This window comes from Nycticebus coucang, chromosome 17 (assembly GCF_027406575.1).
Source record: "Nycticebus coucang isolate mNycCou1 chromosome 17, mNycCou1.pri, whole genome shotgun sequence".
Classification (NCBI taxonomy): domain Eukaryota; kingdom Metazoa; phylum Chordata; class Mammalia; order Primates; family Lorisidae; genus Nycticebus; species Nycticebus coucang.
Genome location: NC_069796.1, coordinates 90,711,050 through 90,738,632, shown reverse-complemented (window position 1 = coordinate 90,738,632; position 27,583 = coordinate 90,711,050). Strand labels below are relative to the sequence as shown.

Genomic DNA, 27,583 nt, shown 5'->3' with positions numbered 1-27,583 from the left:
AAATCTTTTAATTTAATCAAGTCTCCTTTATTGGTTTTGCTGTTGCTGTAACTGTCACTGGATTCGTAGTCATAAACTCTTTGCCAGGCCAATATGTAGAAATTTTTTTCCTACATTTTCATCTAGATTTTTTTTTTTTCCCCAGTTTTTGGCTGGGGCTGGGTTTGAGCCCACCACCTCCGGCATATGGGGCCGGCGCCCTACTCCTTTGAGCCACAGGCACTGCCCTTCATCTACAATTTTTATGGCTTCATGCTTTACATTTAAGTCTTCTATCCATCTCATATTCATTTTTGTATAAGGTGAGAGGTAGGGATCCTGTTCTATTCTTCTGTATGTGGCTATCCAATTTTCCCAGTATCGTTTATTGAACAGGGATATTTTTCCCCCAGTGTAAGTCAAAGATCACTTGGTTATGTAATAGGTGGTTGATTTTATATTTGGGTTCTCTGTTTTATTCCATTGTTATGTATATCTATTTTACCAATAGCATGCTGTTTTGGTTACCATACCTTTGAAGTATAATTTGAAGGCTAGTAATGTGATGTCTCCAGATATGTTTGTTTTGCTTAAGATTCTTTGGTTATTTGGGCTCTTTCTTGGTTGCAAATGAAGCATATAATTAATTTTTCTAGATCTGTGAAATATGATGTTGTAACCTTAGAACCTAGAATAGGGCCCAGAGCAAGTAGCCTCTCCATATGTTGGATGGATGGACGGATGGACAGACGGACAGACGGAATGAATGGATGGATGGACGGAATTGATGGATGGATGGACGGAATGGATGGATGGATAGATGGAAGGAGTGCATGGGAACAAAGGAACCTAAGCTGGATGATTTTATGTAAACTGTACACAAAATGCCAACTCGGAGGCATAGACTTAGAGAAAATGCAATGACAAGGCCACTGTTGGGACCAGAGCTATGAATTTTATAAGAAGATTAAGTGTCAGGCAAGATTATGAGCCTGGCCAGGACCTGTTCCACCATTTGTCAATCATGACAGCTGCCACATGGTGGAATGTTCTAGGAACAGAAGTGTACACAACACTCTGGCTGTCAGAGATTCATCCAAACAGTTGTCCCTCCAAGCAAGGGGCTCTTCACACTTCCAAAAAGCACATTCAGTTTAAGTCTCCTTTCCTTACTCCCTGATGCCCACCCAAGGGCAAAAAAAAAAAACTCAAGCAATGAGAGAATCAACACATCCTGATACCAGCTGGGGCTCTGTGCTAGGCACTCTGCTACCCTGAATCATTTGTTTCTCACAATAGCCCTATGCAGATGTCACTGGCATGCCCATTTTATAGGTGAAGAAATAGAAGCTCAAGGCTAGGCTCAGAGCACCTGCTCTTGAACCTTGTCTGGTTCTCGAAGTGGCTGAGCTCTGTGCCATGACAGGCTGCCTTGTGCTCTCTCATAAACACTTGTTGAGCTGACTCCCCAGTGGTGGTATGACGGCCCCAGGGGAAATTTGTATTTGCGCAAAGATGCTGTGTAAGGATGGAAGACTGCTTTTAACACTAACTAATCAGTATCCCCTCTGGAAAGTGCTCTAAGGAGTGGTTCTCAATCTTCCTAGTGCTGCAAACCTTTAATATAGTCCAAAGGGGCCGCGACCCACAGGTTGACAACTGTTGCTCTGAGGGACAACCTGAGCCATCCAGGTGGGGAGAGTAGATGGAGGTACAGATGGAGAACTTGCTTCAAGGGGGAAGCACCACTGGCCCCAGAGCATCCTGGCTGGTGGGGGCCAACGTGGGTGTGCAACAGGCAAGTTATTCATTTGAGACACTTTTCTGGAAGGGCCTTAAAGGAGGAAGAGCCAGCATGAACTATGGAAGGTCAGAGGCAGAAGGGAAGGTCAGAAGGTGGCAGAAGGACCCAGGCCACCCTGCCAGAGGGCAGTAGGAAGGCCAGAGCCCTGTGTGACCGGAGGCCCCTGGAGCTCTGAGGATTCTGGGAGCTTGGTCCTGGCCTCGCTTGGCACTTCTTAGACTGCAGAAGTGCAGGAGAGAAGGGAACAAGGAGACTCAGAGTCTGGGTCCTCATGAAATCCAAGGTGGAGGCAGGGAATGCCAACGGCCAGTGTGGGAATGCCATGCAGGGAGGACTGCGGCTGAGAGGGGTGGAGGAAGATGGGCTACAGGTATTGTCAGAAATGCCTTTGAGTCTGGTTGATCACAGACCCCAGGGTGAAAACTTCCCCAACTCTGGTCCTACAGTCCAGGCCTGGAGTACTGAGTATAGTTCTTCCTCCAAAACTTTCCAGAAGTCTAGAAGCAGGAGGAAAGGCAAGTGGGGTGCTGGCATGGTAAGTGGGTTCCAGAATAAATGTGAACATTGGTGGTTTCACTAGGATTTGCAAAATGGCACCTACCAGATATAAAAGAGTATTTCTGAATCATCATTTGCAGAGTCAGATTGGATTCAAAGAGCCCCAAGGGAAAAAGAGTAAACTCATGGGAAACAGTTTCCTATGCCTGTGGGCTCTTTACTCTTCTACTGTTTCTACGACTCCTTCCCAGATCCTCTGCTTCCCACCACACCTGTTCTTACTGTCCTGCCATCACACCAGGTATTAGTCAAGCTTTTTCAGAGAAGCAGAACCAGTGGGATGTGAGAGAATGGAGGGATGGATAGAGAGAGTCAGAGACTTATTTTAAAGAACTGGCTCACATAACAGTGTTGTCTGGCAAGCTGGAAGGCTGGAAATCCAGGGAAGAGTTGAATCTGCAGCCCAAGTCCTAGAGACGGCCTTTCTTCTTCATCAGGGGAGGTCAGCCCTTATCTCTCAACCATTTGGATGAGACCCACCCACATTATAAAAGGCCACTTTCTTTACTCTAGTCCACTGCTATAAATGTTAACTGCATCTAAAAAATATCTTCATAGGGACATGTAGATGGATATCTGGGTACTGTGGCCCAGCCAACATGACACACAAAATTAAACCATCACATGTTTTGTCATAATTTACTGTTTTTTATGCTTGCTTTCTAAACAAGATTTCTGCCCTCAGAAAGCCCCAAGTCTTATTAGGAAGTCAGTGACTAAGGCAGCATATGGCCATACTCAGTGGCCGAGGGACTGTCTGCTAAATTATCAAGTGACCCAATTCACTTGATAATATAAATAACTGACACTTTCAAGTGTGCATGTTGAGGTCCTCATATATGAGATTCTGCAAAGGTAGGAAGCTCTATTCTACCCCAGGGTGTCCACAGCCAGACCTGGATTGTGTGGAGAAGAAAGACTAGTTGAAGTTGAGAACTCAGCATCAACTCAGTAACCTTCTGCTGAGTGAATGAATCCAAATACACCGTGTTTAGAGAGGGGAGGTCCATGGCAGACCATATGAGCAAAAGAAAAGCAGAAGTCATCAGAAAATACTCCCCAGGTGACTTTTCCTCAGGAATGGAATTAGCCATATAACCATCCACCCCATCGGAGATGAGTTCCTGGTCAGGAAGGACCCCATCTTCCTCCCCTTTGCTTCCCAAGCAGCAAGCTCAAAGATGGCTGGTATATTGAACATCTCCAAGGGCACTTCTGTGAGACCACCCAGGGAAAGGGGGAAGACAGGGTCAGGGAAGCACTTCTCCTGCACGTCTAGAAGAACCTGTCTCCCAACTACAGCCTGAAAATCGAAGATACTTATTTTTCCAGCATCCTCAGCAGCTGGGGTGTAGACAATGAAACAGAAGAAGTCAGCTGACTGGATTCTGAAAGGATGCTCTTCTCTGCAAAGTCACAAAAGTGAGCACCAGTTGAGTGGAAAATTTGGCAACCCCTTAACACTATTAGGTAAGAAGTCTGAGGAGAAAAATCTTATTCCACTGAGGAGGGTGGAGCAGGTGGGTAAGGAAAGAGTCCAGACCTATGATGACATCAGAGAGCTGATACACCACTGTGGAGACCCCTATCCATGTACTACTTGCTTTGGTGGCACCTTCAACATCTATCCCAACTGTGACTCTCTGTCACCACTCCTAGCACTGCCACCTGGTCCAAGCCAGCAGCCCCTCTCCTCACCGGTCTCCCTGTTTCTGCCAGGGCCCCTCCCAGGCTGCCTTCAACACAACAGCCAACATGACCTGCTGCAAACTTCTCCAAACAGATCACGCTGCTGCTTTGCTCAGAACTCCCCAGAGCCTCCCTTTCCTCCTCACTCTGAGAGCGGCCAAAGTCTCTACCATAGACACATGGTCCTCAAGGTCCTTGCAGAGTTCCCTGACCCTGTCTTCCCCCCACCCTCCACTGCTGAATGCTCCTCAAAACACCAGCACACTCCCTTTCAGGGTATTTGCACTTGCGGGTCCTTTTGCCTGGGACCGGTCTTCCTCCTCCAGGTCTCAGCTCATCTCATCTCACACCTTCTTACCATTGAGAGCAGTGTCCAGTAGAACCATCTATGACAGCATTTTTCAACCTTTTTTTTTTTTATCTCACAGCATACTTGAACCTGTAGTTGAACTTCCACAGCACACTTAAATCACGTTGATAAAAAAAAGCGTATATACTTACTATGCTTTGAACTTCTTTTGAAAGTAACTTAATTAATGATCTTTAAAAATTTTTGTGGCACACCGGTTGACATCACTCATCTATGGTGATGGAAACACGCCATAATCATCTGAGCTGTCAAATGCGGTAGCACTGACCACACGTGTCTAGTGAGCACTTGAAATGTGGCTAGTACGACTGAGGGACTGAACTGTTGTCATTGAATTCAAATACCCACATGTGATTGGTGGGTAGCCTACTGACAGCTCAGCTCCATAAAATAGCAACTTCTCCCGGCCACTCTCCACAGAAGTCCATTCTCCCTGATCTGACTGTATTTTGAGTACACTTAACCTTAGCTAGTGCTCCAGGCACAGACACACTTGTTTGCCACCTCTCATTTCCAAATGGAAGCCCCACAAGAAAAGGCACTTGGGTCTGATTTGGTTACTAGTGATGAACTAGCACCTGCTACAGAGTTTGTATCTAGTAAGAATTCAAATAAGGAGGCTATTTGAAATGATCCAACTTCTTAGGTCAAATGATCCAGTTCAACTCTGTGAGTTTTCAATCAAGAGCGTGGGGTTGCTAAAGCAGCTGGTATGTGGGCCTTCGGTTCAAATCCCAGCTCTGACACTGCCTGCCTGGGTAAAGTCCTTGTCTTCATCAGTTACCAAGACTAAGTTTTGCATCTAAGATTTTCCATCTATAAAATGGAAATAATAAGAGCTTTATAAAAATATTAGACAAGATCTGGCATTCAATAGGTCCTCAAAACCATTCTTGCCAAAGGAAATTTCTAAGTGGGAACATACGGTGGGGGGGGCGGGGACCTTCTTGTTTTCTAACTTCCACCCCCAGCTACCTCTCAGTTCTTTGCAGCTTTTTACCAAAATCAGTCAAGGATCACAAATACGAACCTTCCAAAACAACAAACACCTCCACTGCTGGAAAGAGCTGCTTTTGTGATAAGTTTGTGGGTTGTTTTTTCCCACTTTCCTCATTTAGAATTTCAAGGAAGAAATAGCATTAGCAATCTTGAAATAATTACCATTGTAATTCACCTAACCAGGGCTGCTCTGGTAATTTAATTTTCAGAATAAAATTAACCCAGATCCAAAGGAAACTATTCAGACTTCCTTTCCTGTTTCAAATTTGTCAAATCGAAATCTTTCTGTCCAACAGGAAACTCTCAGTGCCCCCCACCAACACAAAAACAGACACACAAATACACACATCTACTTTTACCCAGCGGTCTTGACTTCTATATTTTGTTCACAAGTATTTTAAAAATCCACCATTCTTACCTTTCCAAAACTTCCTTTCCCAATGGCCCGCAGAATCTGAAAATGGTCAAAGTTGACTGCAGAAGAAAAAAAAAGAAAAGAAGTCAGATTTGATAACCTGGTATTGCTTCTTGAACATCCTTACCTATGTGTATACCCACGGCCTAGCAAGTGTCCTGGTTTCCACCACGTGACATGTGGGTGTTTGCCATCACAGCACTCACCCCAAATGCACATGGTAAGGACCTTGCTGGCACAACCTGTTCTCTCCAGCACACACACTGCTCCATCTCATGACTTCCCTCCACACCACACTGCCCGATGGAGCTGGTCCCTGCCATTTCTGCTTTCTCTCTCTAACCACCTGTCTGGCTTCTAAGCTCTTCCCAAGCCAACAATACTCCCCCATGCCCTTAACCCACAGACATCTCTCTGCCGGCCTTCCTGACCACCCCCTCCTTTGTGAAGTCCTTCTGGGCCTCCCTGGCAGCATGTCCTCTCTAGTTTTCCCTCATGCTTCAGCTCCCTGTGCACATTCAGCCTGTCCTCCCAGGCCTGAGGTCTGCCCACCCCATCCTACAACCATTGTCTTCTGTGGGCTCCAGTGGCGTTGATTACCACCCAACTGCCTACAGATCTCCAAGGTATCCTCAGCCTGGAGTCTGTGTATACCAATGCCCACCCCACAGCTCCCCTGGAGGTTTCAAAGCCACCTTGAACTCAACAGATACAAAGTAGAGCTCACACTCAAAGCCTTGGGACTCAACGTGGACTCTTTTCTCTCCCATCCCCCTGTCCAGTCCTTCATCACTTAGGTCCACTTTGCCTTTTCACTGCCCCTCACATCTGCCCCTCCTGTGGCCCCACTCCACCATCTTCTATCATCTGCACCACTACAGAGGCCTCCCAGTACCCTCTCCAAACCCTCCTGGGCTGGGATACGTGTGATGAGCAGGGTAGCCTGCACATCCCAGCATGCTCCTGGCCAACACCCCTCCACTGCTGTCAGTGGTAGGTGCAGACCCCTCCCCAGGGAATAAGACCCCTGCCACTCATCCCACTCCCTCTCCCCTTCCCCACTCTCCTTCCTAAGCAGGACAGCTGGCACTCCCAGTCCCTCCTGGGACTCTCCTCCAGGCCCTGCCTGTCACCTCTGCAGCATCCGTACCAGGAAGGCTGCCCTTGCCCTCCAGACTGAGTCTTGCGCCCTATGAAAGCTCTCACAGGACTTCACTCCAAAATGTATCATTCTTCACAATTATACATGTATTTGTATATTTCATTAAATTGACTTTTCTCTACTAGACTCTAAGTTCCCTGACGTCAAGGGGCATGTTTATCTTTTGCTATTGCACCCTCAGCACACCGTTTAACACACAGTTAGTATTCAATAAATATTCATTAACTAAAGAAATAATTGAATGGACTAATCTCCATATTCATAGTGCCAAACACAACTCCTGGTACATAACAAGTGTTCGGTAAATATTTTTGAATTAGATTGAATTACAGCCAGTTTCCAATAACTAGGAAACACAAGTTATTTATAAAAGACGAAGTGAATTGATTAGTTTACCACATATGGAAGCAAGGATTGGGCACGTGAATGAATATAATTAATTCCCTGTATATTGAACTTACACGATGGGGGATAATTACGTTGAGTTGTATTCCTGCCAACCCACAATCAGAATCCAGCATTCCTTCAAATGTCCAGCATGCTTAGAATAGAGAGATGGGGTTGGTGGTCAACTTGGCAAAATCTTGTTTCTTTGGCTTAGCTTTGTTTCCTCGCAGAGTTCCTTTTTCAATAAAAGAAATTCCATATTTTCACCTCTTACCTACCCATAAAATGTCAAAAGAAAGGAAAAAAGCAGCGACCCTGGACTGTGGCTTGTTAGGTAACCAGTAGCATGCCAGGAAATGTCTATATTCTATCCATGAGACACCACCCCCACCTGTGAGACCACCTGGTTCTGTGAGACTCCCCAGTCCTGTGAGAACCCCTAGTCCGTGAGACCCCCCCCCGGTCCTGTGAGACCCCCTGGTCCCATGAGACCCCGTATCCTGTGAGAACCCCCCATCCCATGAGACCCCACAGTCCCATGAGGCAGGTACCGCTGGGCACTTGCCACTTGCCCTGAAATCAGGAATCACTGCTGCCCTGAAGGCTCATGCTGCCCATGCTGCCATGGCTCAGGCTTTTGTGTCCCTTGCCTGGAGGGCTGTTACCCCAACACTCCTTATTTTGGAGAAAACTCATTGAGTGCTGCTCAGAAGGAGAAGTAGGGAAGGGAGGTGGGATGAGGGGCAGGGGCCTTACTCCCTGGAGAGGGGTCTCACAGGACCATGAAGTCTCGTGGACAGGATGTCTTTGACGCACAGCTCATGGGGTTGCAACCACTGTCTCCTTAAAGCTCCCTCTGAACCTCTGCAAGCATCTAATAGTTTAGGAGAATGTGCCCTGCAGTCAGAGCACTTAGGTCCACAGTCCAGCTCTGCCACAGTCTTTGCACCCATGGACACATCACTTAGCCTCTGTGTGCCTCAGTCACCCCATCCATAAAATATAGGAGTGGTGTCTGGCTTCCAGAAGAGCTCCAAACAGTGCCTGGCACACCGCAGTCTCTCAGAACATGCAGCTACTAGTATTGGGGGTGAGAGGCAAACATCTCCCTCTCTTCTGGCTTCTTCTAGGAGGGATATTGCCCTACACATCTGTAGCTCTTGCTCCATCCAAGGTGGTGTTTGTTAGCCCCGTGGTGAGCTGGAAGAGGGAAGGCATGGGTGTCCTGAGACAGGTTCCACCTTCTCTCTGGAGTGTCAATCTCTAGGGAGGAAGGCTCTCCTCTGTTCCTCCTCACCGGAAGCTCTTCAGGACCAGCTAGGATGCGGAGAGGTCTGTGGGGTCTAGACTTGCCTTTGACCAGGCCGGTGAGACCAGCTAATCCTGGGCTTCAGCACCAGGGAGCCCAGGGTTGCTGTCCTAAGCACCATTCCCCAACCCCAGCTTTGGGACTTGAGAGGGAAGACTGGGTTCCCCACTGACCGGCTTACTGTCCTGTCTCCTAACACAAAGGTTCTGATAGTTATGGAGCAAACCGTCAAATGCCAGGAACCATTACGATTTTAGTGATTACTGTGTTCCCACACATCCATATCACCTGAAAAGACCTAGGTTCCTGGGAGGCGGAGCATGATGGCAGACTGGACGGACGTGTAGCCCACCTCTCCCAAGTCATCAGGGGAGAAGGGAGGGGTCTGGATCTTTTCCCCACGTGGATTATTGGTGTGGACAGACAGCTGGAGATGTGCAGCGAATTGGCGAATTGCTGTATATGAGGTGTAATTTAAAACCATGGACTCTGTTGTAGAGATTTTGCCTGCCTGGCCACGCTGGCCAGCAGCCAGCCCTTCTCTCACGGAGGACAGCAGTTCACAATTCCTGGCAAAACCCAATTGATGAAAATTTATTCCTGAGCTGAGTTTGGTGACCAGAAAGGGGTGCCGCTCAGAGCCACAAGGGGCTAAGCAGCCCAATGGAAAATTGAAGGGAAGGGATCCCGCCCTGGAAATAGACATTTTGAATTGTCCAAAATGGTGGATACCTTCTCCCAGAACAACAGGAGTCATGAAATAGACCAGATCAATCCTGGTGAGAAATATTGGTGTGGGATGGCAGTTCAGGCTGTGCGGCGAACTGGCGGTGGCTGGACTCCAAAGTCCAGATTCAAAATTGAGACTGTGCGCAGCACAGGCGGGAGACAGCAGCAGCAGGAGCCCATGGCAGCCAGCCCCTCCCACACGGCCAATCGCAGTTGCCAGTTTGTGGGAGAACTTGGGAGCAGAGTGGAAGGTTTGTGAAGCGTGGACTCCTGCACTGAGTTGGGAAGTCGGATAAGAGTGCTGTCTGGAACAGAGCAGCCAGGTTGGACAACAATTAGGAAATAAACTTTTATAGAAACTCTAAAATAGCGATGGGCCAGGTACAGTGGTTACGTGGTAATAATGTAAACTGTGAATCAGGTGTAAGACTGGGAACGACTCACAGCGCCACCTGGTGTTCAGAACGTATATTGCATTATAAATACATTCCTCCGAAAGTTGATCCCTATGTCATACATATAGATGTATATTTCTCTGTGTGTGTGTGTGTGTATATATATATACACATATATATATACAAAATAATATTTTTGTGGTTGGTGCCTTTTTTTTCTCTCATCATTTTCTTGGAGGAGCTATTGTTAATTTTTTTATTTTTATTTTTTCTATTTTTAATTTTTTCTTTCTTCTTTTTTAACTTTTTTATGAACACCACTTTTTTTCCCTTCTCTCTTCCGCTTCTTCCCTCCTTATGGTTTCTGACAGTGATTACATCAGATTTTTAGAGGTTTCTTTGTTTGTTTGTTTTTTACCTTTTTCCCAATTATTTTACGATTATCACTATTTTTATTGTAGTTGGTTTTTTTGTTGTCTGTATGTCTATGTGTTTCTGATTGTTTGTGCATCTGTGAGCTTGTGTGTCTGGTAGCCTTTCTATCTGTTTATTTTCTCATTTGTTCTCAATGTGCTTGGCGTTTTGCTAAATCCTCGGGTTGGCTATTTTCCCTAACCCCAATTTTCACATTCAACAAGAGCAAGGGGGAATGGGGGATGATGGCTAATTGGAGCCAGCTCTCAATAGAAGCACCAGTCCGGAGGGAGAAATAACAACCAGAAAGAACCCAACAAAGCCGAAGGAGGGGAGCTGAGCTGAGAGATGAGGTAGATAATTGCTCGTATTCCCTGCTGAGGCAAGCTTCCACTCCAAATAAACTATTTTCAGGTACAGACCTCATCCCAAAGAGGTTGTGTGGCCGTCACCTCCCCTAAAAGAGTTGCTTGCTTGCTGTGGGATCTCTACTGGTGAGCGATAAACTGAGGATCTCCTTCCTCACCCCACCGAAGGGAATTGCTGAAAGTTGGGACTCCTTCTCAAGAGAGCCCCTGCAGTGAGTCTAGGAATTCCTTTGTCTGGCAGGAAATTTGAACAAATATTTGCCTTGCCACCTTGATCCTCAGTCTACCCACACCCCCTGCCCTCCCCCAGCCTGGCAGTCTGGAAGTCCAACTCCTCCACAGTCCAGAATGTCTGCATTTCTTGGCTAGGATCAGGCATTGCATACATGGTGACAGTACAGCTGTGCTGTATCTGTGAATCCAGTAATTGCACAGAAAGACGTAGAGGGAAAGGCCCCAAAAAGAGTATCTCAGCAGCAGACGGAGGCTGGGGTTCCTGGCTGCAGGAGGAGGCTCGGAAACTGCTGAGATGCACAAACCCAAGAAGAGGCACCTCCCACCCAACTTCAGCATTAGTAGAGTGATCCTGCTGGGGTCTAACTCTGGAGAGTCATCTCTCCAACTCTGTGGCCTGCCAGAGGGAACCTGACCTCACCCTATAGGGATTCCAGAGCTCCAGAACAGCGGCAACAAAGGTACAATGGCTGAGGGAGAAATTCTTTTGCTATCTGGATATCCTCAGGTTTGGGCTGAGCTCAGGTGGAACTTTCTTCACCTATCATTAAGCACCTGAGGCAGGCAGACCTCAGCTTCCCCTGCTGGATGGTGGTATACTGTGGTAACCATAAGAAGGAGGCAACTACCTCACTTTGACTCTGGCAGGCACATAGCCCTGGCACATTTGCTTATTGGACAGAACAGGGCCACAGAGACTGGGTTAATAGAGACTGCCGGTGGGAATACTAGACACTGGGGCGACCAAAGTGGGATAAGAGGCATCAACCCCCTGGCTCTAAACCTCCCACTGGACGGGCCTCTCTAACCCCTTAGAGCACCAGAGCCACTCATATCACACTTGAGCTGCCAATAGACACCTAACATCTAGTTGCTGGAGTCCTCTTCAACTCTCCAGCTAGAGAGTGGGGGCTGTCTGGGACAATTGGTCTGGAACTCTTGAACTGGACAAATTATCCGAGGACCCTCCAAGGTGGGACCCCGGTTTTACTGTAGTGGGAAGGATTGATTGTCCTCTTCCAGATATTACCGGTGGGGTAAGTGATGTCTTAGTTGCTTGTATTACACCAAAGCTGAGACGGCAACCTAGAGTTACTGATTCACTAGGATTGGACAGAGATCAGAGGAATACAAGGCAGAGCCACCTACCCCCACTACACCAAGCAGGCCTCTAGAGTTACAGACTGTAGTACTGCACTGCCTTTGCAAAACTGTACAGGAAAAGCTGCAGTCACCAGACCCAGTTCCTAGGTGAAGGGCTGGTCAACCACAACCGTAGACATTCCCAGTCCAATTTCACTTTACCTGCTCATCAAGTAAACACTGAAAAACAATCACAGGGCGGAATCAGCGGAAAAACTCTGGCAACCTGAATAAACAGAACAGTTCAACTCCCCCAAGGAATGACAAAACAGCCAATCCAGAGGATCCCATTTACAAACAGATAGCTGAGATGTCTGAAATCGAATTAGAATTTGGATTGCAAACAAGATCAACAGAATGCAAGTAAAGATGGAGGTAGAAATTGTAGAATTAATTCAGAAGATGTCTCAAGAATTCAATGAATTCAAAGACAAAATCACCAAAGATTTAGACACATTGAGAAAAGAAGTTGCAGCCTTACATGATATGAACAATACAGTAGAATCCCTCAGTAACAGAATGGAACAGGCAGAAGAAAGGATTTCCGACACTGAAGACAAAGCTTTTGAACAATCACAAATGTTCAAAGAGGAAGAGAAATGGACAGCAAAAACAGATCATTCTCTCAGAGAGCTCTGGGATAACACGAAGAAAATAAACATTCGCCTAATAGGGATTCCTGAAGGTGATGAAGTAGCTTCACAAGGCACAGAGGCCCTTCTTCATGAGATTATGAAAGAGAACTTTCCAGACATGCCAAGAGATCCTGAAATCCAGATAGCAGATAGTTTCAGAACCCCAGCACGATTCAACCCAAATAAGATATCACCAGGCACATCATAATTAACTATACTAAACTTAATATGAAGGAGAAAATCCTAAAAGCAGGTATATGTAAAAAAACAATAACCTACAAGGGGAAGAATATTAGAATGACTGCTAATCTCTCTGCTGAAACCTTTCAAGCCAGAAGAGTGTGGTCATCAACTTTTAATCTCCTAAAACAAAAGAACTTTCAACCCAGGATCCTGTACCAAGATAAATTGAGTTTCATTTATAATGGAGAAATTAAATACTTTAATGACATTCATATGTTGAAGAAATTTGCCATAACTAAACCAGCTCTCCACTATATCCTCAGACCTATTCTCCATAATGACCAGCGCAACTCTCCACCACAAAAGTAAACTCACTCTGAAACTTTTGATCAAATTCCAAATTCCACAGTGGCAAAAGGATTAAAAATGTCCAATGGTCTTTCGGAAAACTCGATATCCAAAACTATACCAGGCCTATCAATATTCTCAATTAATGTGAACAGATTAAATTGTCCCTTAAAGATGCACAGGCTGGCAGACTGGATACAAAAACTCAGACCAGATATCTGCTGCATACAAGAATCTCATCTTACCTTAAAAGATAAATATAGACTCAGGGTGAAGGGATGGTCATCTATAGTCCAGGCAAATGGAAAACAGAAAAAAGCAGGTGCTGCAATTTTATTTGCAGATACAATAGGCTTTAAACCAATAAAAGTAAGGAAAGATAAAGAGGGTCACTACATATTTGTTAAGGGCAAGACTCGATATGATGAGATTTCAATTATTAATATTTATGCAACCAACCAAAATGCACCTCAATTTATAAGAGAACCTCTAACAGACATGAGTAACTTGATTTCCTCCAAGTCCATAGTAGTCGGAGATTTTAACACCCCTTTAGTGGTGTTAGATAGATCTTCCAAAAAGAAGCTAAGCAAAGAAAGTTTAGATTTAAACTTAACCATCCAACAGATGGATTTAACAGATATTTACAGAACATTTTATCCTAACAAAACTGAATACACATTCTTCTCATCAGCTCATGAAACATACTCTAAAATTGATCACATCTTAGGTCACAAATCTAACCGCAACAATTTTAAAAGAATAGAAATTATTCCTTGCATCTTCTCAGACCATCATGGAATAAAAGTGGAACTCAGTAACAACAAGAACCTATGTACTCATGCAAAAACATGGAAACTGAATAACCTCATGCTGAAGATAGCTGAGTCATAGACGAGATTAAGAAGGAAATAAACAAAAAAAAAAGAAAAGAAAAGAAGGAAATAAACAAATTTTTGGAACAAAACAACAACGAAGACACAAATTGTCAGAACCTCTGGGATACCACAAAGGCAGTCCTAAGAAGGAAATTTATAGCACTGCAAGCCTTCCTCAAGAGAACAGAAAGAGAGGAAGTTAACAACTTAATGGGACATCTAAAGCAATGGGAAAAGGAAGAACATTCCAATCCAAAACCCAGCAGAAGAAAAGAAATAACCAAAATTAGAGCAGAATTAAATGAAATTGAAAACAAAAGAATTATACAACAGATCAATAAATCAAAAACTTGGTTTTTTGAAAAGGTCAATAAAACAGATAAACCTTTAGCTAACCTAACCAGGAAAAAAAAAGAGTAAAATCTCTAATTTCATCAATCAGAAGTGGTAAAGACGAAATAACAAGACTCCTCAGAAATTAAAAAAATCCTTAATGAATATTAGAAGAAACTTTATTCTCAGAGATATGAAAACCTAAAGAAAATCGACGAATACTTGGAAGCACACCACCTCCCAAGACTTAGCCAGAATGAGGTGGAAATGTTGAACCAAGTTCTGAAATAGCATCAACTACACAAAATCTCCCTAAAAAAGAAGAGCCCAGAACCAGATGGCTTCACATTGGGGGGGGGGGAGGGTGCAGAATTCTACCAAACTTTTTAAGAGGAAATAGTAACTATATTACTCAAACTTTTCCAAAATATAGAAAAAGAAGGAATACTACCCAACACATTCTACAAAGCAAACATCACCTTGATCCCCAAACCAGGAAAAGACACAACAAGAAAAGAAAGTTATAAACCAATATCACTAATGAATATTGATGCAAAAATATTCAACAAGATCCTAGCAAACAGAATCCAGCAACACATCAAATTATACACCATGACCAAGTGGGTTCTATCCCAGGGTCTCAAGGCTGGTTCAATATACGTAAATCTATAAATATAATTCAGCACATAAATAAATTAAAAAACAAAGACCATATGATTCTCTCAATTGATGCAGAAAAAGCTTTTAATAATATCCAGCATCCCTTCATGATCAGAACACTTAAGAAAATGGGTAGAAGGGACATTTCTTAAACTAATAGAGACCATCTACAACAAACCTACAGCCAGTATCGTATTGAATGGAGTTAAATCAAAACCATTTCCACTCAGATCAGGAGCCAGGCAAGGTTGCCCATTGTCTCCATTGCTCTTTAACATAGTAATGGAAGTTTTAGCCATTGCAATTAGGGAAGAAAAGGTGATCAAGGGTATCCATATAGGGTCAGAAGAGATCAAACTTTCACTCTTCGCAGATGATATGATTGTATATTTGGAAAACACCAGGAATTCTACTACAAAACTCTTAGAAGTGATCAAGGAATACAGCAATGTCTCAGGCTACAAAATCAACACCCATAAATCTGTAGCCTTTATATATACCAATAATAGCCAAGCTGAAAAAAACAATCAAGGATGCTATTCCATTTACAGTAGTGCCAAAGAAGATGAAATATTTGGGTGTTTATCTGACAAAGAATGTGAAAGATCTCTATAAAGAGAACTACGGAACTCTAAGAAAAGAAATAACTGAGGATGTTAACAAATGGAAAAACATACCATGCTTGTGGCTGGGAAAAAGCAACATTGTCAAAATGTCTATAATACCCAAAGCAATACAAAATTTTAATGCAATCCTTATTAAAGCTCCATTGTCATACTTTAAAGACCTCAATAAAATAATACATCATATTATATGGAATCAGAAAAAACTCAAATAGCCAAGACATTACTCAGAAATAAAAACAAAGCAGGAGGAATTATGCTACCAGACCTCAGACTATACTATAAATCAATAGTGATCAAAACAGCATGGTACTGGCACAAAAACAGAGAGGTAGATATATGGAACAGAATAGAAAACCAAGAAATGAACCCAGCTACTTCCAGTTATTTGATATTTGACAAGCCAATTAAAAACATTCAATGGGGAAAAGATTCCCTATGTAACAAATGGTGCTGGGTGAACTGGCTGGCGACCTTAGAAGACTGAAACTAGACCCACACCTTTCACCTTTAACTAAGATAGACTCTCACTGGATTAAAGATTTAAACTTAAGACATGAAACTATAAAAATACTAGAAGAAAGCACAGTGAAAACTCTTGAAGGAATCGGCCTGGGCTAATATTTTTTTGAGGAGGACCCCCCGGGCAATTGAATCTGTATAAAAAATACACTACTGGACCTGATGAAACGAAAAAGTTTCTGCACAGCCAAGAACACAGAAATTAGAACAAGCATACAGCCCTCAGAATGGGAGAAGATATTTGCAGGATATGCCTCTGACAAAGATTTAATAACCAGAATCCATAGTGAACTCAAATGTATTAGCAAGAAAAGAACAAGTGATCCCATCTCTTGGGCTGGGCAAGGGACTTGAAGAGAAACTTCTCTGAAGAAGACAGGCGCATGGCCTACAGACACCTGAAAAAATGCTCATCATCCTTAACCATCAGAGAAATGCAAATCAAAACTACTTTGAGATATCATCTAACTCCCGTAAGGTTAGCCCACATCACAAAATCCCAAAACCAGAGATGCTGGTGCGGATGTGGAGAAAAGGGAACACTTCTGCACTGCTGGTGGGAATGCAAACTAATATGGTCCTTTTCGAAAGAAGTTTGGAGAATACTTAGAGATCTAAAAATACATCTGCCATTCGATACTGTAATTCCTCTCCTAGGTATATATCTAAAAGACCAAAAATTGCACTATAACAAAGATATTTGTACCAGAATGTTTATTGCAGCCCAATTCATAATTGCTAAGTCATGGAAAAAACCCAAGTGCCCGTCAACTCATGAATGGATTAATAAATTGTGGTATATGTACACCATGGAATATTATGCAGCCATAAAGGAGACTATACCTCCTTCATGTTTACATGGATGGAACTGGAAAATATTCTTCTTAGCAGGGTATCCAAAGAACAGGAAAAAAAGTACCCAATGTACTCAGCCCTAATATGAAACTAATTTATAGCTTTCATAATAAGGCTACAACCCAATCTCAGTACAAGAATATGGGAAAGGGGGCAAGGGAGGGGAAGGGAGGGTGAGTGAGGGTGGAGGGAGGGTGATTGGTGGGTCCACACCTAGGATGCATCTTGGAAGGGTGCAGGTGAATTTTACTAAGTGTAGAGTATAAGGCTTTGAACACAATAATTAAGAAAATGCCATGAAGGCTATATTAACCAGTTTGGTGAAAATATTTCAGACTGTATATATAAAAGCAGCACATTGTACCTCATGATTGCATTATTATACACGGCTAAGATTTAAAAAAAAAAAAAAAAAAAAGACCTGGGTTCCTTGGGGAAGACTGACATGCTATATGGGGCAAAATAGAAATAACAAATGCTTCCTGCCAGATTGGATTTAACTGACTTAGAGCATGTGGCCTCGTGTTTCTTACTTATTTGGCATCTTCCTGGGACATGGCACATTGATACCTAGATAACAGTGCCTAAAAGAATACAATCTGAATAAAGTTAACAACTGGTTGGAAAACTGGCGGAAATGACTTTAGGTAATGAGGATGCCGGGTCAAAGATGGGTCTCAGAACCACACTGTCCCATGGGGTTGTTTCCTCAGAGCAAGAGGAGTTGGTTGGGGATGTGGGAGGACCAAAGAGCCACTTCTTAGGGGGAACTTGTCTGGGTTCACCGGGGACCTTCCTGGTTTTAGCATGAAAATTCTTGTGTCTCTGGAAATCCCCCAGTCTGGAGAAAACCAGACAGTTGGTCAGGCTTGGTGAAGAAGACACAAGCACAGCCAGAGCTGGCTGGGGGGACAGGGTGGGTTGGGAGGTACAAAAGCAGTGTCTTTTTGGACCCCCAGACACTTAGAGTTATAAGGGATGATACCAAAAGCAAAGCCAAAGAGTGACAGTGACCTCACCCAACACCCACACTCATGAGAATAGTACTGCCCGCCCCGAGAGCTGTCATACCAACAATGAAATACACAAGGTGCTGGGCATTATTTCCTCACCAAATACTGTGTTATCTGCTCTGCTAGGCTCAACTCCCCCTTCTTTCTTGATAACAAAGCCCTGGCTCTGTTTAGGGGTAGCCAACTCTAGGCAATGAATCACAATTTGTTCATCATTACTAAAATCATAATTATTTAAAGCCAAAGCATTTCTAGAGCCTCCTGGAGCCTTGTTCAAACAGATCGGTGGGCTCTACCTCTTGAGTTTCTAAGGAGGAGCTAGAATATGTGCACTTCTAACAAGTTAATGGTTCAGGGACCATACTTTGAGAACCACTGATCTCATTAATCTGGATAATTGCATTCCCCACTTTCCCAGTCCTGTGCACACTCAGCAGTGACATTAAGACCCAGGTCTAAACAAAGACATCCAGAGCATTGATATAGGATTTCTGGGAAAGCATTTCTTCCTGATTGAAAAGGACAGACAAAGCTGAGTGGGGGGAAAAAAAAGAAAAGCTGAGTGGGCCTTTCACCCTTTCATTTCTTCCTGCCTTGAATGTGGACATGATGTCTGGACCTGCAGCAGCCATATTGTGACTACAAAGCAACAAACACCATCAAAAGTCCAGGACAGAGGTGAGAAGGGACTCACTGTTGTGAGTCCTGAAGCTGTGATGGCAACCTCCTACCTCTGCACTTAATATGTTAGAAAAAAGAACAAAACAATTTTATTTGCTCAGTGGGTCAGGTATGCTATTACTAGAAACCAGAAACATTCTTTTCCTTTTTTTTGAGACACAGGATCACTTTGTCACCCTGGGTAGTGTGCCGTAGTGTCAAAGCTCACAGCAACCTCAAACTCTTGGGCTCAAGTGATTCTCTTGCCTCAGTCTCCCAAGTGGCTGGGACTACAGCTGCCTGCCACAACGCCCGGCTGTTTATTGAGACCAGGTCTTGCTCTTGCTTAGGCTGTTTTCCAACTCATGAGCTCAGGAGATCCACCCACCTCAGCTTCCCAGAGTGCTGGGATTATAGGTATGAGCCACCACATGGGGCCAAAACATTCTTTTCTGATATGCAAACCCAGGCACATGCAGAGGCTTAGCAAATGCTAACTATTCTATTGTTGAATTTCCAGCCCTATTGTGATTTTTTTTACTGAGCGGCAAAAGAACAAGGGTTGTTTGGGGCATCCACACAGGGGGCAGGCTGCCTGGATTTAAATTCTGTCTCCACCATTCAGCAGCTCAGTGAAGTTGGGGAAGTCACTTGCCCTGTCTATGCCTCAGTTTCTGTCTTATCTGCTCAGTACAATAAGGTAACTACTTCATTCGGCCTTTGTAAATAGTGCATGAATTAATATAGATATTTAGGGTAGTACTGGCTGCAAGTATGAGGTGTCACTGTCCACACTGCTCCTAGTGAGTGTCTTGTTCTCATTTTTCACCCTTGTGATACAATGCTAGTCTGATTAAATTGAGACACGACATCCCCCAGGTGATAAAGCTAGAAGTGTGTTACTGCCAGTTAGTTATTGCTGGTGACTGATCACACTGGGTAAATCTAGGTCCCCTGCCTTGAGTGCCAGGAGGGCCGGTCACATTTCCTCTAGACCAGTTATTCCTAATGAATTTCGTGGCGCTCCTCCAACACTGTGGTATCTGTGAGGCAGTTTATTCTGAGAGCCAAGTGTGAACTTTCAAGATGGCAATCTCCAATGGAAAATCACAAACGCATGCATGTGAGCACTGCACACAGCAAGCAAGGGCAGGGGGCAGCCCCTACAAAGCCAAAGCCAGAGCGACCTCCTTGCAACACTGGCACCAGGCACAGGGCTGCATGTGGGCAGGTCACACAAGTCTTTGCTCTGGGTCAGTGATTAAAGTTGTTTTGGTTAAGTTACAGTCTATAAAAATCAGATATTTGCACCTGAAATTCTGATTTCTGACATGTTTTAATCTGTTTTGTGTTGCTATAACAAAATACCACAGACTGGATAAATTGTTAAAATAACAAAAGAAGAAAAGAAATTTATTTTTCACAGTTCTAGATGCTAGGATGGCCAAAATCAGGGTGCTGGCATCTGGTGGAGCCTTCCTGCTGGGTCATCACAGGGCCAGAGCGCAAGAGAGCAAGACGGAACTTGCTTTGTGACAAGGGACAATGAACCCACCTCCAAGGTATTGACAGTGATCCATTCATGAGGGCAGTCCTCATGGCCTAATCATCACTTATTTGGCCCCACCTGCCAACACTGCTGCACCGGGGATTAAATTCTCAACACATAAACTTTGGAGGACACATTTAAGCCATGGCATGCTCCGTGGCTGTGACATCATTTAAGGAATTAGGAGATTTTCCAACACTGGCCTGCAATGCCCTCCACGATAGTCTCTCTGACGCACCACTCTCACACCCGGCCCAGAGTGTGCACATGTCCTGCCTGACTCCATGAGCATCTGAAGATTTGGTGGTTGGGCTACAGCAAGAAGGGGCCCCATCTGTTGTCAGAGAGGCAGTGAGGGGTGGGAAGGAGGGTTTGGTGTCCCACAGAGCTAGATCTAAACTCAGACCTACCACTGAACCTGAGAAAATAAATTAACTTCTGAGCCTTAATGTTCCTACTACTAAAATGGAGGTAGGGATGCCAACCTCTCCAAGTCAGGGCGAGGATCACAGCCAGCAGCAGCCCCAAAGAGTGTCCATCCAATCCTCTAATGAGGTCCACCCAGCAATGGACCCACAACCTGGTTACTTAACACCTCGGACTCTCAGGTTCTTCATGTAAGGGGGATGATACTCATCTGGTAAGATTTTTTTTCTCACGATATGACTAAAGTATAATTAGCACATAGTGATGGAAAGAACTCACTTCTGAGTTTATCTCTCCTTAGTACAGATGTGATACAGGTGTCCAGGTGACTCCTTCAGGACAGGACTGCAGTTCTGCTCATCACTGAATCGCAGGTGGCTGACAGGCACTCAGCCCACATGATGCAGAGCATGCGTGAAAAGTGACACACAAGAGTCCCTGGGGTCTCCCAGGGACTGGGAAATGAGGTCACCTTCTCTACAGAAAATTGCTGACGTCTACACAGAAAGGGAGGATGACTCAACTGTGGCAGATGTCCACCATAAACAGCTTCCATTAGTCACTCATCCAATAAATACAGATGGTCTAAAAAAACTGTATACACAATTTAAGAAAAGAAAAACTGTATTACAATTGTAATGCTGGAGTCACAGCTGACTTCTACAATTATAAGAGATACAAGATTCAATATACAAGATTTAAAAGGCTGTCAGTATGTACTGAGTATTAAAATTTTAATATAGTTTTTTCCTTTCTGAAAATGTATACACTTTTTTGGTACCCTCTGTTTATCAAGTGAATAAATATGTTTCTCGCGACTGGGTCTACACTAGCAGAGACGGTGACCAAGAGTGCACTGTGGGCTGGGCCCTATCCTCAGTGCTAGGAACAAGACACATGATGACCCCGCAATCAGAAGCCAACCTTCCAGTGTAAGGAGACAAATAAATCTCCAATGCAATGATAGAAAGTGGTAAATTTTACAAAGCAAGTCAGTCCAAGCATAAGAATTTCCTAGGGCTGCTGTAACAAATAGCCACAAACTCAGGAGCTTAAATAATACAAATGTGTTGTCTTACAGTCCTGGAGGTCAGAAGTCTGACTTCTTGCTGGACTAAGATCTCACTGTGAGCAGCTGCATTTCTCTGGGGGCTCCAGGGAGAATCTATTTCTTTGTCTTTTCCAGCTTATAGAGGCCAACCTCACCCCTTAGCTTGTAACCCCATATTGCTCTGACCTCTGCTTCTGTTGTCTCCTTCTCTGACCATCCTGCCTCCCTTTTACAAGGACTCTGTGATTACATTTAGTCCCTACCTGGATAATCTTTGATAATCTCCCATCTTGAGATCATTCACTTAGTCCCAATTGCAAAGTCCCTGTGCCATGTGATGTAACGCATACGAAGGTTCCAAGACTTATGACATGGCTATCTCTGGGGGGCAGTTATTCTGCCTGTCACATCACCCAAGGTCATAGATGGTGACTGTGTTGGGAACAGGTGATGCTATTTAAGAGGAGGAGAGGCTGGTAGAAGAGAACCAACAAAGTGAGAGAACTCCCCATACAGATACGGTGGGGGGGAGGGGGGAGAGGGAGGCATGGTCACCACAAAAACCTTCAGGTGCAAAGGCTATTGCAGGAACATGCATTATCGTCCCCAGAACAGCAGGCAGGCAAGGATGGCTAGAGTGCCATATGGGAAGGAGAGAGACCAAGTGAGCCAGGGTGAGGGGCATTGATGAGGAGCCTCCCAAGCAAGGCTCTAGAAGTGGGGTGCGGGCTCTGGGCAGTTTTCTAAACATCATGAGAAGGTGCTGGAGGGTTCTGAGGAAGAGAAAGAAAAATGTCGATGTATGTTTAAGCTGTTTGGAAATATGAGATCCGACAATTACGTTCACAAACTTGCCACCATACGTTGGTAGCACTATAGAAACAAGTTAGTAAAGTTTCATAACCTTGGTACATCAGGGTCAACGTGTGGCGGTATCTCGCTGAGTGGTGTTCATTGGTTTTCTATGCCATCATGAGAATGTCAGAGCTTGAAGTAGAGCAACAAACAAACATTCATAAATGTCTCGTTAACTTGACCAGAGTAGAAGTGAAATCAGGGATGTGTTAGTTCAAGTGTATGCGGATAATGTCATGAAGAAAATGACAGTCTACAAATGGATTAAACATTTTTCTGGGAGGAGAGAAAGCGTCACTGATGAGAGAGGTCAGTGTGGCCAGTAACAAACAAAACTGAAAAAATAAAACACTGCAAAAACTCTCAAATTGTGCATTGAAATCATCAGCTGACTGTGAGAAGCATAGCAGACCAAGTAAACGTTGAGAAACAGTCAGGAAAATCTTAACTGAAAATCTTGGCCAACAACTCGTGGCTCTTACATCACAACAGTGCCCCAGCTCACCCAGCACTGTCTGTGAGGGAGTTTTTAGCTAGTAAACAAATAACTGTATTGGAACACCCTCCGTACTCACCTGATTTGGCCCCCCATGCCTTTTTTCTTTACCTAAAAATAAAGAAAATATTGAAAGGGAGAGATTTTGATGACATTCAGGACATCATGGGTAAAAAAATCTCAGCTTTGATGGCCATTGCAGAAACAGAGTTCCAAAACTGCTTTGAAGGGTGGTTTAGGCACTGGCAGCAGGGCACAGCTTCCTAAGGGAGTGCTTCAAAGAGACCACAGTGATATTCAGCAACAAGGTGTGTAGCACTTTTTCCAGGACAAGTTCACAAACTTAGTTTTCAGACCTCATACCCAAACTTCAACCAAAGGATCTCAGATAACATCTGAAAGAGATAAAGCTGCCACATGAAGGTTATTAAGGACTCAGGACCTCAGTGGTTTACCTGGCTGAAGGATTCTGATCTGAAAAGCTGGGGTGGATGGTCAGATGTCAGCCTGGAAAAGGAGGACCAAAGCCAGACCCAGCCGCGCTGGTCCAGCCTGTCTGCACGTGGGAGACAGGGACAGGGGCATCTCCTCTCCTCAGCCCGTTATCCTCACACTCCTGCGTGTTTCCACTTTAAATACAGTCTCGATATTTTCTTAAGGCCACTGGTAGCACAAAAATGATTTTTCAGTTGCTATTGGGAACCCATTCCCCAAATGTCTGATCACTCTCTGTGAAGTTTTTCTCATTTTGATTTTATTCACCTATTTTTTTCCAAGATTTTTTTCCTATTTTTTTAAGATGTTAAGCTGTCAGTACTGAAACTCCACCCACTTTAATCAATTTCTTTAATCCTGGCAGGAGCAGAGGACTTCAGATGTGCTGTGGCCTTGCTTCCAAGGACCTGCAAGTGGGAGACACCCAGGTCCCGGCAGACACCAAAACGGGGCAATGGCAGCAGAAGCAGAGGTTGGTGAAAGGAATCCTCTCCATCCTGTCCAGACTATCAAGGAAAATTTTGAAAAGCCCAAGACCCTGAATACAGATGTGAGGAATAATAAGGATTATCTGGGGGCTGAGGAGAAGGAAATATTCCAGGAAAAGCTCAGCAAAGGTAAGATCCCTGGGGCATGAGACAGAGGGTAAGTTCTGGGAACAGCCAGTTGGGGCAGGAGTGGGAGAGGTGAGTGCAGTGGAGAGGCAGAGAGCTGACCCCCTAGACTATAAACATTTCCTCAGTATGAGGGGGGTCAGGCTTCAGCAGAGCCCGGAACAACACTGTTCATGGCCCCTTGTTTACCAGGCCGCTCTCTGATGACTGATAAACAAGGAAAGGGATTATTCTGGACAGGAGATCAGACCACTGCAGTTCCCCGGAAGATTCACTTTTCCTGCAAACCTGCTGGCTCCAGGTTTGCTAGTGCTGTGCTAGTCTATAGGTCCAACACCCAGAGAATCCTTCCTTCTGTCCAGGTTCTTCAGCACCATCACCTTGGGTCTGAAATAAAACACCTTCCTCAACAGGGCCCCGAAGAATCTAAAACTTGGTCGTGCTCCCTCGCAGCACCCCCACCACACTCTTCCCTGCCTTGTGGGGGATCCTGGCTCGGCCCCACCCTCCCAGGCACTCTGCTGCCACCAAACCTTAGGCCTGCTGTCTCTCTGACTGGAACTGGAACACCCAACCCTAATGCCCCAACAACCCCTGCTTACAACCCCTTGGGGCTCTCCCCCCTGGCGAAAGTGCAAGACCTCTTCTGACCACCCTTCCAGGGCCATCTCCCCCTCGGCACTCCCTCACCTCACAGCCATTTCTATTTCCTCTGTGGGAAGCATCATGATCTGAAATAGGGGTTTCTCTTTTGTTGACTTATTGGGGTTTTTTTGTTTGTTTGTTTGTTTTGAGACAGAGCCTCAAGCTATCACCCTGGGTAGAGTGCTGTGGCATCACAGCTCACAGCAACCTCAAACTTCTGGGCTCAAGTGATTTTCCTGCCTCCACCTCCAAAGTAGCTGGGGTTACAGGTGCCTGCCACAATGCCCGGCTATTTTTTTTTTTTTTTTGGTTACAGCCGTCATTGTTGTTTGGCGGGCTCAGGCTGGATTCGAACCCGCCAGCTTAGGTGTTTGTGGCTGGCGCATTAGCCGCTTGAGCCATAGGCGCCGAGCCTGGTGACTTATTTTTTGTCTGCAGCCCCACTGTTGGATGTCAAATCCTTAGGACAAGGATTTTTGCCTGTTTTATTCACGTGGTGACCGTAGCACTTAGAACAATGCCTGTCTTACAGTAGGTGCTCAGCAAATACTTACAGAGTGAAAGATAATGAATAAACAAATGAACACTGGAAGGGAGAAGTCCAAGCAGGTGCTGGAAATACACAGCAGCAAAGAGAGGGTGACTTCTGCCTGGGCAGTAAGGATAACCTCAGGGAGGAGGCAGCCCTTGACTTCTCAAGACCTCACCACAGTCATCTGCAAAACGGGCACCTGCCTTGTGGGATTGTTGAGGAATTAATGAGGTCAGACAGCAAAGGCACCCAAGAAGAGATTGTCAAATTCATGGTCCCGTTTCACATAATCATAATCGAGGCTGTTCCCCAAATTGGCAATACAGTTTATCCACTCCCTCAACAGTTAATCATCGTATGCAAGGCGGTTACAGTGAGGGTCAAGGAATAGACCCTGTGGCAGCGTATTTTACCAGAAACCATACCACAAAATGTCCAAGAAAGTCAGGAACGTGTGCAGGGAAGAACACAGCTTTGGAGGTTAAGAGATCTGGGAGGGAATCCAAAAGAGAAGAGGTATTCATTGAGCAGGGCTGGAGAAGTGGTTAGCTTATTTGGAAAGAAATAAAATCATATTAGTGCCTCTTTTACTAGACTCCAAGATAAATTCTCGAGTGGATCAGGCTTCAGTGTAATAACATCACCATCATAAAGCTCAATGGCTGACCAGGGAAGCATTCAATAAATACCAGTCACTTCCCTTCCCCGTAACTCACAGAGAAGGCTCTCTCAGTAGGTAACCTGCTTAGTTCACAGCCACAAGCCAGGGCTGGAATGGACAGGGCTCCACCCAGACAGAGGCACTGGACCAAGGAACTACACACAGATACTTCATTCTCAATGTCAAAGGTGATTAGTTTCACCCCAAGAACTCCAACCACACTCTGTTCCTGGGTGGATCCTAGCGCTGGCAGCCCTGACAGGGACAGTCTTCCTCCCTTCCCTCTAGCTTGTCTGGGGCACCATGCAGGACTCATTCATGTTCACATCCAGAACTGATATGAGCCAGAGAGAGACCCAGCTCCTGGCCAATGTCCATTCTGGTTAGCCTGGGCCAGGACTGCAGCAGCCATTCATCACAAACTTTTCAGACGCTCCCTGCTTATCCCCCATGCCCAAGGCACTACCTGGCACAGAGCACACAGCCCCTGTCTGCTGAATAGAGCTACAACCACTTCTTGCAGCCTCATTAACACATTGTTTTGTTTTCTAGTTAATTAATGCATTTCATAAAGCCTCACAACCTTTTATTTTCTCACTCTACGCTCTTCTCAACAAAAACACTGGATCTATAAGCATTTGTGAAACTGCATCCTAATTCATACAGGAAAATATTATACAGCAGTAACCTCAGGACAGAAGCTGATTTGGATGCTGGTAGAAATGTGGAATCCGTGATAAGAGAAGTACCAAACGAACGTTTCAGAGAGAAGATGACAATTAAGCTTTCAACTCCTCAAAAGCAAAGGCCACCTTCTCCATACTTCCTTCCTGCGTCCTCGCGTATCTGTGTTCTAGGACAGCCACGACAAACCATCACCTAATAGAGGGCTGAAACAACAGACATTGATGGAGTCTGGAAGTCCACAGTGAAGGTGTCAGCAGGATTCTGCTCCTTCTTAAGGCTCTCAGGAGCAATCTTCCCTTGTCCCTTCCAGCACCTGGCAGTTGCCAGCAGTTCTTGGCATCCTAGCCTCTTTTCAGCATCAGCCCATCTCCATGTGCAGATGGCCTTCTCCCTGCATGTCTGGGTCTTGTCCAACTCTTCTTCCTTTTTGGGGGGTGGTGGTGGTAAGAGTCTTACTCTGTCACTCATGGTAGAGTGCCCTGGTGTTACAGTTCATAGCAGCCTCAAACTCCTGAGCTCAAGTGATCCTCGGGCCTCAGCCTCCCAATCGCTGGGACTACAGGTGCCCACCACAATGCCAGCCTAATTTTTCTACTTGTAATAGAGACAGGGTATTGCTCTTGCTGAGGCTGCTCTTGAACTCCTGAGCAAGCAATCCACCTGCCTCAGCCTCTCAGAGTGCTGGGATTACAGGCATAAGCCACTATGCCCGCCCTTGTCCTCTTATGAGAACACCAGCCAGTGGATCTAGGGTCCACCCTAAATCCAGTGTAATTTCACCTCAGTATCCTTAACTAATTACATCTGCAAACAGCCTGTTTCCAAATATGGTTATGTCCAGGGGGACATAAATTTTGGGGGGGAAACTATTTAACCCAGCACCTATCACAGAGGAGAGGGTCAACCA

General features: G+C 44.8%; 1 protein-coding gene across 7 annotated transcripts in view; it reads right to left on the bottom strand.

Moving 5' to 3' along the window:
• STK32B (serine/threonine kinase 32B) overlaps positions 1 to 27,583 on the bottom strand; it is a 368,237-nt gene that overhangs the window by 261,804 nt on the left and 78,850 nt on the right. For 6 of the 7 annotated variants that reach the window (XM_053567283.1, XM_053567287.1, XM_053567286.1 and 3 more), the window contains exon 2: positions 5,818 to 5,873. The exons of the other annotated variant lie outside the window; for it this stretch is intronic. In XM_053567283.1, the coding sequence (XP_053423258.1) occupies positions 5,818 to 5,873 (56 nt within the window). The remainder of the gene's footprint in view (positions 1 to 5,817; positions 5,874 to 27,583) is intronic. 7 annotated transcript variants of the gene reach the window in all.